Source organism: Schistocerca nitens, chromosome 6 (genome assembly GCF_023898315.1).
Source record: "Schistocerca nitens isolate TAMUIC-IGC-003100 chromosome 6, iqSchNite1.1, whole genome shotgun sequence".
Classification (NCBI taxonomy): Eukaryota; Metazoa; Arthropoda; class Insecta; order Orthoptera; family Acrididae; genus Schistocerca; species Schistocerca nitens.
In genome coordinates this window covers 578194612-578209345 of record NC_064619.1, presented here as the reverse complement: position 1 = coordinate 578209345, position 14734 = coordinate 578194612, and the positions used below count along the sequence as shown (strand labels likewise).

General features: G+C 45.8%; 1 protein-coding gene across 1 annotated transcript in view; it reads right to left on the bottom strand.

The window, feature by feature from the left end:
- LOC126262335 (dedicator of cytokinesis protein 9) overlaps positions 1 to 14734 on the bottom strand; it is a 356303-nt gene that overhangs the window by 160014 nt on the left and 181555 nt on the right. Inside the window, exon 19 of the mRNA XM_049958894.1 lies at positions 1447 to 1641. Within this exon, the coding sequence (XP_049814851.1) occupies positions 1447 to 1641 (195 nt within the window). The remainder of the gene's footprint in view (positions 1 to 1446; positions 1642 to 14734) is intronic.

The following is a 14734-nucleotide window of genomic DNA, read 5'->3' as shown; positions in this document are numbered from 1 at the left end:
ACTGCAGTGTAAAGGGGCAGAGAGGATCCAGATTGTAAGGGTTGTGAAACAGTCATTTAAGTTGAGCTTCTTTTACCACTGAGAGGTCAACAGTCTGCCCTTGGACTCACATTATGTAGCGGTCAAACATTCTGGTAGACAGCTGGCTGGTGGTTACGCTCATGTGAAACATTGTGCAAAAGTTACAGCAGAGCTGGCATTACACCATGGAATCTCTCTTTGAGAGAGTTGGGAAGAATTGTAGGAAAGACATTCCTTATTTCTGAGCACAAAGAAAAGATATTCCTTATTTCTGAGCATGAAGAAAAGATATACCTTATTTCTGAGCACAATGATAGGTAGTCGAAGCACTGGTGACGGACATGATTAACATGTAGCATGTAGCATCTGGAGACAATGGAGACCAATCATGCGGAAAAGACTATTGATACAATTACTAACAAACAGCAGTGGTACTAATTATTGGATAGGACTTGCTACATACTGACCTATGCTATCCTGCTTTGTATCACACAACAATATTTGATCCCATTTCCTGCACATGTTAAATTTTGTTAGGATAGCACTTCAGGTATCTCTAAACTGCTGCCCCTGTACTATAAATCCTGCCAGTTTTCCCACTTATGCAATATACCAATTAGATGTTCAGTTATCCACCAAATGGAATTTGCCACTTGTAGAATGGTCCCGTGTATAAGTTCCACAGGTATTTCACGTATTCTACTCTTGTTCATGCTTGCATAGCCCACTTCTTCAAATGTGTCCATCATAATTTTGATGTGTTTAATATAACATTTTACCCTCTCCCCTCCAAGTTCCACACAGTGAGCAATATGAGGTACAATTTACATGTGGATACAATTAGCTATGATGATACTGGTTCACTATGAGTTCTTTGGTTCATAAAAGTTAGCATGTCTGATCATGCAAGAACATTTATTAACTTTGGCATTCACTACAGCTGAAATTTACAACCATTACAGCAAGGTCTGTTGCTCACAGTCACTTGTGAAAAGTGACAGCTAGCAAGCCTGTTTAAACAGTAACTCACAGCACTTCTGTCACTTGTTGGTGACTATTCAGAAGATACAGTTTTTTGCTATCAATTAGAATCCTGGGTATTTCTATGCAAGCCAGACTACCGCACGAGCAATAGTTTGTATGTTATCTTTTGCTCAACTTGGTATTTTAGTATAAAACCCATGACTACTATTAATGTAATATACCAATGAAGTATCCTATTATCCATATAAGGGAATAAATCATTCCGTTTACAGCTAGTTAAATTCTGTGATAGTAGAAACACTGATGAAACATTTAAGTTAAGTCCGCGCAAAAAAATTTTATGAAGTTTAGTTTAGTTTTAGAATTTGGTTTAGCACAAAAAACAAAAATAAGGAAACTTATGATGGCTATTATTTAAAATAAAGTGTCAAGTCTTCTTACCTTTATTCGGCCAGTGGTCAACAAATATTGTGCCATACTTTTCACCATCACATCAAAAAAGAAACTTGAATGATGCATAAATTTATTGACAACAAGGAAATCTGTATTTGCAGGACGTAAAAGAGTTGGTAAATGTCTACTCATTTCTTCATGGACTGTGGTTGATGACTGCACAGTAGGAGGCACAAAAACAAACTGAAAGATAGGAATTTGCAGTGTGAGTATATAATAAACACATACTTTAACAATGTGACACATACATTCTAACATTTCTGAAGCCAGGTATTACTCTCACATTAATTTCCTATAATCCATACAAATAATTATGAAAGCGAATCTGTCTATTACATTTTCATGATTAAACAGCTGAACCAATTTCAATTCAATTTGGTATGGAGAATGTAGGCTACTTTATAAAGCATGTAGCACAAGACATTTATGCTGAAGAATATAATGCAAATTATGAAAACATATTTATTCTTTGAAAAATCTGTTTACACTTTGACTTTTCAAATTCATCTTGCTTTTATTGTTCAGTATGTTCTACACTTTTATTGGATGGTTGGTATGTTCTATGTACCCCCATGGACCTTTGCCGTAGGTGGGGTGGCTTGAATGCCTCAGCAATACAGATAGCCGTACCATTGGTACAACTACAATGGAGGAGTACCTGTTGAGAGGCCACACAAACATGATGTTCCTGAGGTGGAGCAACAACCTTTTCAGTCATTGCAAGGGCAACAGTCTGGATGATTGACCTATCTGCCCTTGTAATATCAGCCAAAACGGCCTTGCTGTGCTGGCATTGCAAATGGCTGAAAGCAAGGGGAGACTACATGCAGCTCTACCGTATGGTTAAATGATAGTGGTGTCCTCTTGGGTAAAATATTCTGGAGGTAAAATAGTCCCCATTCGGATCTCCAGGTTTGGACTACTCAGGAGGATGTCGTCATCAGGAGAAACAAAACTGGCATTCTAGGGATCAGAGTGTGGAATGTTAGATCTCTTAATCAGGCAGGTAGATTAGTAGATTTAAAAAGGGAAATGGATAGGCTGAAGTTAGACATAGTGGGAAATAGTGAAGCTCCGTAGTAGGACGAACAGGACTTCTGCTCAAGTGAATACAGGGTTATAAATAAAAGATTAAATATCGGTAATGCACAAGTGGGTTTAATAATGAATAAGAAAATAGGAATGTGGGTATGCTACTATTAATAGCATAGTGAATGTATTATCATAGCCAAGATAGACATGAAGCCAATGCCTACCACAGTAGTAAAGGTTTCAGACGATGAAGAGATTGAAGAAATGTATGATGAGATGAAAAGAAATTATTCAGATAGTTAAAGAAGACAAAAATTTAACCCTGAGGTGCATGAATTTCACTGCAGTGGACAACTTTTAATGGTCAATTCTCTGGCATTTTCAATCAGTCATGAAGTTGAAAATGCATGCAGGACACAACACCAGTAGGGAGAGCCCACTGCAGTGAACTGTATGCATTTGCAGCCTCAGGACTGATTGAAAATGCCAAAGAAACGACCATTAACAGCTGTCCACTGTAGTGAATGCTATGCGCCACAGGGTTAATTGTGATGGGGGACTGGCATTCGATAGCATGAAAAGGAAGAGAAGGAAAATAGCATCTGAATATGGGCTGGCGGAAAGGAATGAAAGAGGACACACTCAGCTAATGTTGCACCGAGTATAATTTAATCATTCCTAACATTTGGTTTTTATTTATTTATTTATTGTTCAGCTAATTCAATCTATACAAGATGCAGCCTCTTTAAATTATTAAATACATTTTTGAGAGGTGTTTCCATGCATCTCTCTCTGCTGCTGTCTTCTGCCAGTTGAAGTCTGCAACTTCCCTGAGTTTCTTATCCCAGCAATCAGGTGGTCTCCCTGGTGGTCTTCGTTTTTCTCTGGGACTCCGCTCTAAAACTGATTTTGTCCATCTTCCATCTTTTGTTCGTGCAGTATGTCCTGCCCACCGCCATTTTAGAGTCTTAACACATTCTATAATATCTTTTACTCCTGTTATTGTTCATATGTCTTCACTTTTCTGTCCATCTTTCTTAATGAGACCTAACACTGACCTTTCCATAGCTCTCTGAGCAGTTCTAAGTTTCCCTTTGAAAAATTTATTTAAATTCCAAGTTGGAAAAAAGTAGGAAATTAAGGAGATGGGACCTGGACAACTTCAAAAAACTAGAGGTTGTTGAGAGTTCAGAAGGATCCTTATGCAGCAGTTGAGTAGAACAAGGGAAAAGAATGCAGCAGAAGGTGAATGGGTAGCTTTAAGAGATGAAATAGTGAAGGCAGCAGAGGTTCAGACAGCTAAAAAGATGAGGCCTAGTAGAAATACACTTGGATAACACAAGAGATATTGAATTTAATTAATGAAAGGAGGAAATTTAAAATCACAGTAAATGAAGTAGGTGAAAGGGAATACAAATGTTTAAAAAAGGAGATTGACAGGAAATGCAAAAATGCTAAGCAGGAATGACTAGAGAAAAAAAGTGTGGATTTAGAAGCATATTTCACTAGGGGCAAGATAGATACTGTCTACAGATAAATTAATGATGCCTTTGGTGAAAAGAGAAGCAGCTGTACAAATATGAAGAACTCAGATGGTAAACCAGTCCTAAGCAAAGAAGAGAAAGCTGAAAGATGGAAGGAGTACACAGCAGGTCTATACAAGGGAGATGAACTTGAAAGCAATATTATAGAAAGGAAAGTGGAAGTAGGTGAAGAAGAGATGGGAGATGTGATACTGGAAGAAGAATTTGACAAATCTCCAAAAGATCTACATCGAAACAAGGCCCTGGAGGTAGATGATATTCAGTCAGAACTACTGATAGCCTTGGGAGAGCTAGGCATGGCAAAACTCTTCCATCCGGTGTGCAAGATGCATAAGACACATGAAATACCATCAGCCTTCAAGAAGATGTAGTAATTCTAATTCCAAAAAAATCAGTTGCTGACATGTGTGGTTGGTTGGTCTTGGGGTTTGATGGAGGCTAAACATCGAGGTCATCAGTCCCCTGTTCCAAACAGACATATTTGTAAAAGGCCTATACAGTAAAAGCTTAACCTCTGCACCCAGAGGGAGGGAACACCAAGGGATACAGAGCTAAAATGAACACCACAATAACACAAAACAGAGGACACTTAAAAGGAGCAGAGCAAATAGTTGACTAGAGTAAAACAGACTACAGTGGTTGATGGATCAGGTAAAAGGTCAACCACTCAACTACAAACGAAGAAGCTCCAGCTGAAAAGCATTGATAGAGGTACCAACACAACTTGTTACCATAAAAGACACTATTTTGGTATCCACATCACAATTAAAAGTTACTGGAGTGGGTGTAGCCTGAGAAATCGTGCGAGAGTGCCCACACTAGAGCAAGTGATAAAACCCAGCTGCACGGATAAAATGTGAAACTGAGTCAGCTATAGAGGCATTGTCACCTAGAATTAAATTAAGTGCAGCTGGTAAATTAAAGGACTGCCGCAAGGGGGCTAAAAGGGGGCAGTCCATCAGAAGATGGACCACTGTCAGCTCTGCATTACAGCAACACTTGGACGGGTTCTCACGACATAGGAGATAGCTGTGGGTCAACCGCGGATGTCCAATTCTGAGACGGGAGAGAACAACTGAGACCCCATGCGTGCCCCTCAAGGATGAGTTCCATACAGCCGTGGACGACTTGACCATGAGGAGCTTATTTGGCGTGTTCAAGACAGACCGTTCAGAGCTCTAGACATTACAGACCTTACGATGTAGGGCTGACCGGAGGTCTCTTTCCACGAGACCAAGCTCCAGGAGTGGCGAAGTGGTGGCCTGCTTGGCCAACCGATCAACACGTTCATTTCCTGGAATGCCGATGTGGCCCGGGGTCCACAGAAACATCGCTGAACAACCACACTCGACAAGAGCAAAATCAGCATCTTGACTACCGCGCACCATAGGGTCACGAGAAAAACACTGGTCGAGTGCTTGCAATCCACTCAGGGAGTCACTGCATATGACAAATGACTCCCCAGGGCAGGAGGAAAGGTGAGCGAGTACACAATAAAGAGCAACCAATTCTGCAGTGAAAACACTGCTCCCACAAGGCAGGGAATGCTGGTCAACGTAGTCGCTGTGGATGAAAGCAAACCCAAAGCGTCCATTGACCACAGAACCATCAGTGTAGAGTACATCTGCATTGCGAAACGAGGCAAGAGCCAGGAATTGGTGATGAAGACTGGCAGGTGGAACGGAGGACTTGGAGTCGCAGGACAAATCTAAGCAAAGCCGCAAGCGAGGGAGGGTCCAAGGAGGGGTAGAAGAAGAGGGCCGGAAGGATGGAGGAAGGGGAAAGGACTCGAGTGACAAGTGAAGGGAACGAATGCGGACCGCGATTGGGAGACCCGACCTGGCCACCGTCATGGGGAGGGGAGTGCAGAAGATGGAAAAAGGAGCCTGCGGTTTGGGTGGTCGGGTGAGGCATGGACGCAGGCGATGTATGATGCAAGCAACTGTTGTCAGCGGAATCATAGGGGAGGGATTCCAGCTTCTACAAGAAGGCTAGTCACCGGACTAGTGCGGAAGGCACCTGTCACCAGTCTGACGCCACAATGCCTGTCACCAGTCTGACGCCACAATGGAGAATCGGGTCGAGGATCTGCAACGTTGAAGGTGCTGCTGAGTCGTACACCACGCTCCCGTAGTCGATATGGAACTGGACTAAGGCCTTATGGAGCAGTAGGAGGGTTGTTCGTGCAGCCCCCCCCCCCCCCCCCAAACGGTGTGGCTGAGGCAGCGAAGGATGTTGTTTAAGCTCGCGAAGATGAAGTGTCCAAGTGAGCCGAGCATCAAACAGCATGCCAAGGAAGCGATGCATCTCCTCAATACGAAGGAGTTCATTGGCAAGGTAGAGCTCTGGATGGAGGTGGACCATTTGACGACGACAGAGATGCATCACTCAGGTCTTAGAGGCTGAGAACTGAAAACCATGGTTGGATGCCCAAAAATGTGCCTTACGGATAGCTCCCTGCAGCCGCCGTCCAGCGACACTGATGCTTGGGGAACTGTAATAAAGACAAAAGTCATCAGCATATAGAGAGGAACAGACTGATGAGCCCACCGCAGCTGCAAGACCATTAATTGCCACCAAAAAGAGGGGAACACTGAGAACCGAGCCCTGCAGGACACCGTTCTCCTGAATATGAGCAGAGCTAAAATAAGTGCCAACTCCGACCCGAAAGGAGCAATTGGAGAGAAAACTCCGTAGAAAAATCGGAAGTGGACCCCGTAAGCCCCATTCGTGCAGCGTAGGAAGGATATGATGGCACCAGGTGGTATCGTACGCCTTCCGAAGATCAAAGAAAACTGGAACTAGATGTTCTCACCGAGTAAAAGCTGTACGAATAGCCGACTCTAGCGAGACTAAATTGTCGATCGCTTAGCGGTCCTGACAGAAGCCCCCCTGTTGCTGGGCTAGGAGGCCCCGAGCTTCGAGGATCCACATGAGCCACCGACTCACACTCAGTTCCAGGAGTTTGCACATAACGTTGGTAAGGCTGATAGGGCAATAGCTATCAACCACCAGCAGATCTGCACCAGGTTTCAGCACTGGGATGGTAACGCTATCCTGCCAACGAATTGGGAAAACGCCCTCCGTCCAGATGCGGTTAAACAGGGTGAGTAATTCACCCTGACAGTGCGCCGAGAGATGGCGAACAAACTGGTTGTGAATTTGGTCTGGACCTGGAGAGGTATCGGGGCAAGCTGTAGGGGCACTTTGGAACTCCCATTCACTAAATGCGGTGTTGTATTGTTCCCAATGGTGCGTGAGAAATGACAACTGTGTACACTCAGCCTGCTCTTTAGTGGCGCAGAATTCAGCGCTAGAGCCTGCTGTCGCAGAAATACGAGCAAAGTACTCTGCCAGATGTTCAGCGATGGCGATTGGTCACTACAAAGTGTACCCTGAAGAGCAAGGCAAGGGACAGATGCATGAGAGCGAAAGCCAAAAATGCGCCGAACCTGCGACCACACCTGAGATGGGGAGGTGTGAGAACCTATGGTGGCAACATGTCATTCCCAACAGTCCTGTTTGCTCCGCCAGATTAACCGCCGAGCCCGGGCCCGCAGCCGTTTAAAGGCAACCAGATTCTCTAGGGAAGGATGACGCCGGTGTCGGTGCAGGGCTCACCGGCGGTCCAAGATAGCTTCTGCAATCTCTGGTGTCCACCAAGGGACTGACTTACACCTTAGGGTACTTGAACAGCAGGGGACAGTTGCCTCGGCAGCAGAAACAATGGCCATAGTGACCTCGTCCTCTGCCAAATCAATGTCACCAGGAAGCGGAGCAATGGCCATAGTAGCTGAGGTGTAGGCTGCCCAATCAGCTCCACGAAGAGACCATCGTGTCAGCTGGTAAGGGGGTTGGAATTGAAGAAGAGCAACCAGGATAGGAAAGTGGTCACTACCACAGAGGTCGTCGTGGACCCTCCAACTGAGGTATGGAAGAAGACCTGGGCTACTAAGAGAAAGGTCAATGGCCGAGTATGTGCCATGAGTCAAGGTAAAATGTGTGGGAGCACCAGTGTTAAGGACGCAAATGTCCTGCTGTGACAAGACAGCCTCAACGTTCCTACCCTGGCCCGAGATCTGGGCCCCACCCCATAAAGGGTGGTGGGCATTAAAGTCCCCCAAAAGGAGGAATGGCGGGGGGAGCTGGGCGAACAAGGCAGCTAGGTCGGCAAGAGCGACAACCTCACCCGGGGGAAGGTAGAGGGAACAGATGGTAAGCTCCATTCCTGCCCGGATTCTAATAGCCACGGCCTCGAGAGCTGTGTGAAGTAGCACTGGGGCACTAGGAACAGTGGCAAGAACATAAACACAGACACCGCCAGACACCCTGTCATATTCTACATATACATCTACATCTACATCCATACTCCGCAAGCCACCTGAAGGTGTGTTGTGGAGGGTACCCTGAGTACCTCTATCGGTTCTCACTTCTATTCCAGTCTCGTATAGTTCGTGGAAAGAAGGATTGTCGGTATGCTTCTGTGTGGGCTCTAATCTCTCTGATTTTATCCTCATGGTCTCTTCGCGAGATATACGTAGGAGGGAGCAATATACTGCTTGACTCTTCGGTGAAGGTATGTTCTCAAAACTTTAACAAAAGCCCGTACCGAGCTACTGAGCATCTCTACTGCAGAGTCTTCCACTGGAGTTTATCTATCATATCCGTAACGCTTTCACGATTACTAAATGATCCTGTAACGAAGTGCGCTGCTCTCCGTTGGATCTTCTCTATCTCTTCTATCAACCCTATCTGGTACGCATCCCACACTGCTGAGCAGTATTCAAGCAGTGGGCGAACAAGTGTACCGTAACCTACTTCCTTTGTTTTCGGATTGCATTTCCTTAGGATTCTTCCAATGAATCTCAGTCTGGCATCTGCTTTACTGACGATCAACTTTATATGATTATTCCATTTTAAATCACTCCTAATGCGAACTCCCAGATAATTTATGGAATTAACTGCTTCCAGTTGCTGACCCGCTATTTTGTAGGTAATTGATAAGGGATCTATCTTTCTATGTATTCGCAGCACATTACACTTGTCTACATTGAGATTCAATTGCCATTCCCTGCACCATGCTGCAGATCCTCCTGCATTTCAGTACAATCCTCCATCGTTACAACCCCTCGACACACCACAGCATCATCCGCAAAAAGCCTCAGTGAACTTCTGATGTCATCCACCAGGTCATTTATGTATATTGTGAATAGCAACGGTCCTACGACACTCCCCTGCAGCACACCTGTAACCACTCTTACTTCGGAAGACTTCTCTCCATTGAGAATGACATGCTGCGTTCTGTTATCTAGGAACTCCTCAATCCAATCACACAATTGGTCTGATAGTCCATATGCTCTTACTTTGTTCATTAAACGACTGTGGGGAACTGTATCGAACGCCTTGTGGAAGTCAAGAAACACGGCATCTACCTGGGAACCCGTGTCTATGGCCCTCTGAGTCTCGTGGACGAATAGCGCGAGCTGGGTTTCACACGACCGTCTTTTTCGAAACCCATGCTGATTCCTACAGAGTAGATTTCTAGACTCCAGAAAAGTCATTATACTCGAACATAATACGTGTTCCAAAATTCTACAACTGATCGACGTTAGAGATATAGGTCTATAGTTCTGCACATCTGTTCGACGTCCCTTCTTGAAAATGGGGATGACCTGTGCCCTTTTCCAATCTTTTGGAACGCTACGCTCTTCTAGAGACCTATGGTACACCGCTGCAAGAAGGGTGGCAAGTTCCTTCGCGTACTCTGTGTAAAATCGAACTGGTATCCCATCAGGTCCAGCAGCCCTTCCTCTTTTGAGCGATTTTAATTGTTTCTCTATCCCTCTGTCGTCTATTTCAATATCTACCATTTTGTGATCTGTGCAACAATCTAGAGAAGGAACTACAGTGCAGTCTTCCTCTGTGAAACAGTTTTGGAAAAATACATTTAGTATTTCGGCCTTTAGCCTGTCATCCTCTGTTTCAGTACCATTTTGGTCACAGAGTGTCTGGACATTTTGTTTTGATCCACCTACCACTTTGACATAAGACCAAAATTTCTTAGGGTTTTCTGCCAAGTCAGTACATAGAACTTTACTTTTGAATTCGTTGAACGCCTCTCGCATAGCCCTCCTCACACTACATTTCGCTTCGCGTAATTTTTGTTTGTCTGCAAGGCTTTGGCTATGTTTATGTTTGCTGTGAAGTTCCCTTTGCTTCCGCAGCAGTTTTCTAACTCGGTTGTTGTACCACGGTGGCTCTTTTCCATCTCTTACGATCTTGCTTGGCACATACTCATCTAACGTATATTGTACGATGGTTTTGAACTTTGTCCACTGATCCTCAACACTATCTGTACTTGAGACAAAACTTTTGTGTTGAGCCGTCAGGTACTCTGTAATCTGCTTTTTGTCACTTTTAATAACAGAAAAATCTTCCTACCTTTTTTAATATTTCTATTTACGGCTGAAATCATCAATGCCATAACCGCTTTGTGATCATTGATTCCCTGTTCTGCGTTAACTGTTTCAAATAGTTCAGGTCTGCTTGTCACCAGAAGGTCTAATATGTTATCTCCACAAATTGGTTCTCTGTTTAGCTGCTCAAGGTAGTTTTCAGATAAAGTACTTAAAAAAATTTCACTGGATTCTTTGTCCCTGCCACCCATTATGAACGTTTGAGTCTCCCAGTCTATATCCGGCAAATTAAAATCTCCACCAAGAACTATAACATGGTGGGGAAATCTACTCGAAATATTTTCCAAATTATCCTTCAGGTGCTCGCCACAACAGCTGCTGAGCCCAAGGGCTTATAGAGACATCCAATTACCATGTCTGAGCCTGCTTTAACCGTGACCTTCACCCAAATCATTTCACATTTCGGATCTCCGTCAATTTCCTTCGATACTATTGCACTTCTTATCGCTATAAACACACCTCTCCCTTCACTGTCCAGCCTGTCTCTGCGGTATACATTCCAATCTGAGTTTAGGATTTCATTACTGTTTACGTATGGTTTCAGCCAACTTTCTGTCCCTAGTACTATATGGGCGTTGTGACCGTTTATTAATGAGAGCAGTTCTGGGACCTTTCTATAGACGCTCCAGCAGTTTGCTATTAGCACATTAATATTGTTATTCCCTGTTGCATTTTGCCTACTCCTACCTTGCCGCATCTCAGGAGGCATCTTGTCGGGCCTAGGGAGGGAATTCTCTAACCTAAAAACCCCCATGTGCACTCCACATACTCCGCTACCCTTGTAGCCGCTTCCGGCGTGTAGTGCACGCCTGACCTATTCAGGGAGACGCTACATTTCTCCACCCAATACCGGAGGTTGAGAAATTTGCACCCCAGATCTCTGCACAATCGTCTGAGCCTCTGGTTTAAGCCTTCCACTCGGCTCCAAACCAGAGGACCGCGATCGGTTCTGGGAACGATACTACAAATAGTTAGCTCAGATTCCACCCCGCCAGTGAGGCTTTCCGCCCTTACTAACTCCGCCAACCGCCTGTATGAACTGAGAATGACCTCTGAACGCAGACGGCAGGAGTCATTGGTGCCGACATGAGCAACAATTTGCAGTCGGGTGCACCCAGTGCTCTCAATCGCCGCCGGTAGGGCCTCCTCCACATCTCGGATGAGACCACCCGGCAAGCAGACAGGGTGAACACTGGCCTTCTTCCCCGACCTTTCCGCTATTTCCCTAAGGGGCTCCATCACCCGCCTAACGTTGGAGCTCCCAATAACTAATAAACCCCTCCCCCCGTGTGCCTGCTCGGACCTTGCTGAAGGAGCAGCCACATGTCCACTCACAGGCAGAGCGGGCGATGCCACACGGCCAGCGTCCACATTGACCCTCCGCCTCGTGCGCCGCAAACGCCACTGAACCCGCCACTCCCCTTGGGGAGAGGGTGGCCCAACCGCGCCCGGTACCCGCGAAGATGTCTCGACAGCAGGGACAGTGGGTGAAGCATGTAACACCTGGGGTGAACCTTGCGACGCACCGGACTCCCCACTGCCACTACACTCCGAGGCAGCAGCCTGAAGACGGCTGACCGCGGCCATCAGCACGTTCAGCTGTTCGCGAACAGTGGCCAGCTCCTCCTGCGATCGTACACAGCAGTCACACATCCTATCCATCCTAAGGAATCAATTTACTGAAGAGAGTTAATCAACTTTTAACTCGACTGCTAATTCACTAAAGGTGGCTGATTATTGACTAAACTGTGATTGCTAGCCACTTCTTGTAGAAAACAATGAAAATAGCACTACCTGTCTCTGGACTGTATTGAAAACAAACACTAGCACTACTGGCACTATGGTTGACTAAAGGGACTCTCTCTGACTGTATTCAAAACAAACACGAAACCTATGGAACACTATTAATAGCACTCGACGATTAAAGCTTCCTAGAAGTAAAAACACACGGAAGAAGTGACGAGTAAGAAAAATACAGTAAATACTTAAATTATGGTAGCTCGCTGCACAGTAGACGTGAAGCAGATGGCAGTTAGGACAACACTGACATGGTTCTTATAGTAACCCCAGTAGCCACAGAGGGAAAGGGTCCGCCCAACAGGAAACCAGGTTTCCTGTAGGGCCAGACAAGTGGCAGGGAAGCGGCACAAAAGCTGTTTCAACTCAGCAAGGTGGTGGAAAAAAAAACGGCAATTCCATTGAAGGATAATGGTATCCGACTGTGAAGACATGACAGAACCTGGGGGGTCACGCCTTCAAAGCGCTCGCCGCCACCAATGGCGAAGTTGCCTGATCAACTTCCATAGGAGCTGCGGGTCGAGCAACATCTAGCTCCTGAGTGGACGCTAGATGCTCCACATCATCTTCAGGTGCAGTGGTGAACTCCTTTTCTGTCTCTATGTCCTTCACCGTTTGCTTTTTCTTCTTTTTGGTAGGGTCCCGTTTGTCCTTCAGTTTATCAGGCTGGGTGGGCTTTTCTGACCCAGTCTCATGGACCGAGGAAGACCTGGAAGCCCTATGGCCCTCAGATGGTGGCTTTTTAAGCCACTGGCTGACATCTGGAAAGGCAGTAACCGTGGAAGGGAGGGCACCAAGCGATCCCTTCCGCGCGAGGGGAGCCGGAGGAGGCGGGCACTTCTCCGGCTCAGAGGTGGGGACTGAAGTCCCCAAAGAAGGAGGGGTTGTTACTCTCGATGTTGAAAACAGGAGAGCAACGGAAGAGGGTGTTCCCCCAACTACCTGGGGGGCACGAATAGATGGCCGGGCTGGACGGCCCACAAAAAGCGGCTGAGCTTGGGGGCTCGTCGCCAGGGATGGCGACATCGAAGCTGCGGCACCAACGTCGATCATATGCGTACAGGGTGAAGTCGGTCGTACTTGCATTTAGCGTCTGTGTAAGTGAGCTTGTCCAAGGTCTTTATTCCATAACCTTCCGTTCTTTTTGATAAACCGTGCAGTCTGACGAGCAAGGTGAATGTTTCTGTCTGCAGTTGACACAAACAGGCGAACACGGGACGTTGGGGTGGGAGGCACGTCCACAATACTGACAGGTAGGGTTGGCATCACATCTCGATGACATATGCCCAAACCTCTAGCACTTAAAGCAGCGCATGGGAGGAGGGACGTAAGGTTTAACATCACATCGATATATCATCACCTTGACCTTCTCGGGCAGGGTGTCTCCCTTGAAAACCAAGATGAAGACGCCAGTGGTGACCCTACTATCTTTAGGTCCCCCGAATTGACTGTTCAAACACAGAGGGCGACTGAGTTCCACTATTCCACCAACGACGGTGCTGCCGGCGGGCAGTGTGGTTCAACTATCAAGTTTTCGACGCATGCGCAGAATAGTTACAGTACACTATAGATTGTGGAACGGAGGACGTTTTCGCCAGTCTGCGACGGCTTACCTGAAGATGACTGGCAGGTGCCCAGTTGAAATATCGTGCAAAGTATTGAACGACGACCGGCTGCAAGCCCGAAATTTGTTTGAACAGTCAATTTGCCGGGAAAATTTTAAAATTCACATCAGACGCCTTTACGGGGAGGAGATGGCCTCACATATCCGAAGTTTCGAGAAGCTACGTGGTAAAAGAGCAAAGCTTTTAAGTTCATTAACCTTTTTATTGAGATGTCGGGACCATGGTATTATACCAAAATTTGCTAGAGTGACTCATTTCATTAAGACCGCCACTGCACGGAAGATTACTGAGAAGGCTAGTCATGCTATTGTCAAGGAGAGGATTTGCTATACAAGACGAAGGTTAGATGCTATTTCAGCAGAACTTTACCAGTTACATCTGAAGGTTGCAAGGTATCTTTCTCCTGTATCATGGGACTGGGTTGATGGAGTGACTTCGGCCAAGTTCGAGTGGATCCACATGATGCTAATTGTCGGCAGATATGAAAATTTGATCGACTGTTGCCACAGAAGCCGTCGCCAGAAGGGATAATGGTACGACGTTCCGTTGTCAATCTCACGGAGAAGAATTTGGACGACACTGCGCTGCCTGTATTAAGCAAGGGACTCAATTTTGCACCTACACCTACAGCACCGCCATTAATAAGCATTTTGAGTGGTGTTGAAGAAGCTGTACGACGTCTTCCTTTGGATGCTGCAGACGAAATAAGAAGGGAAACTTGCCGTGCTCTGTTGAAGCCTCCTACTCAACGCAGTAATTTAACCTCTGCAGAAAGGGCTGCATTACGAAATCTGAGAGAGGA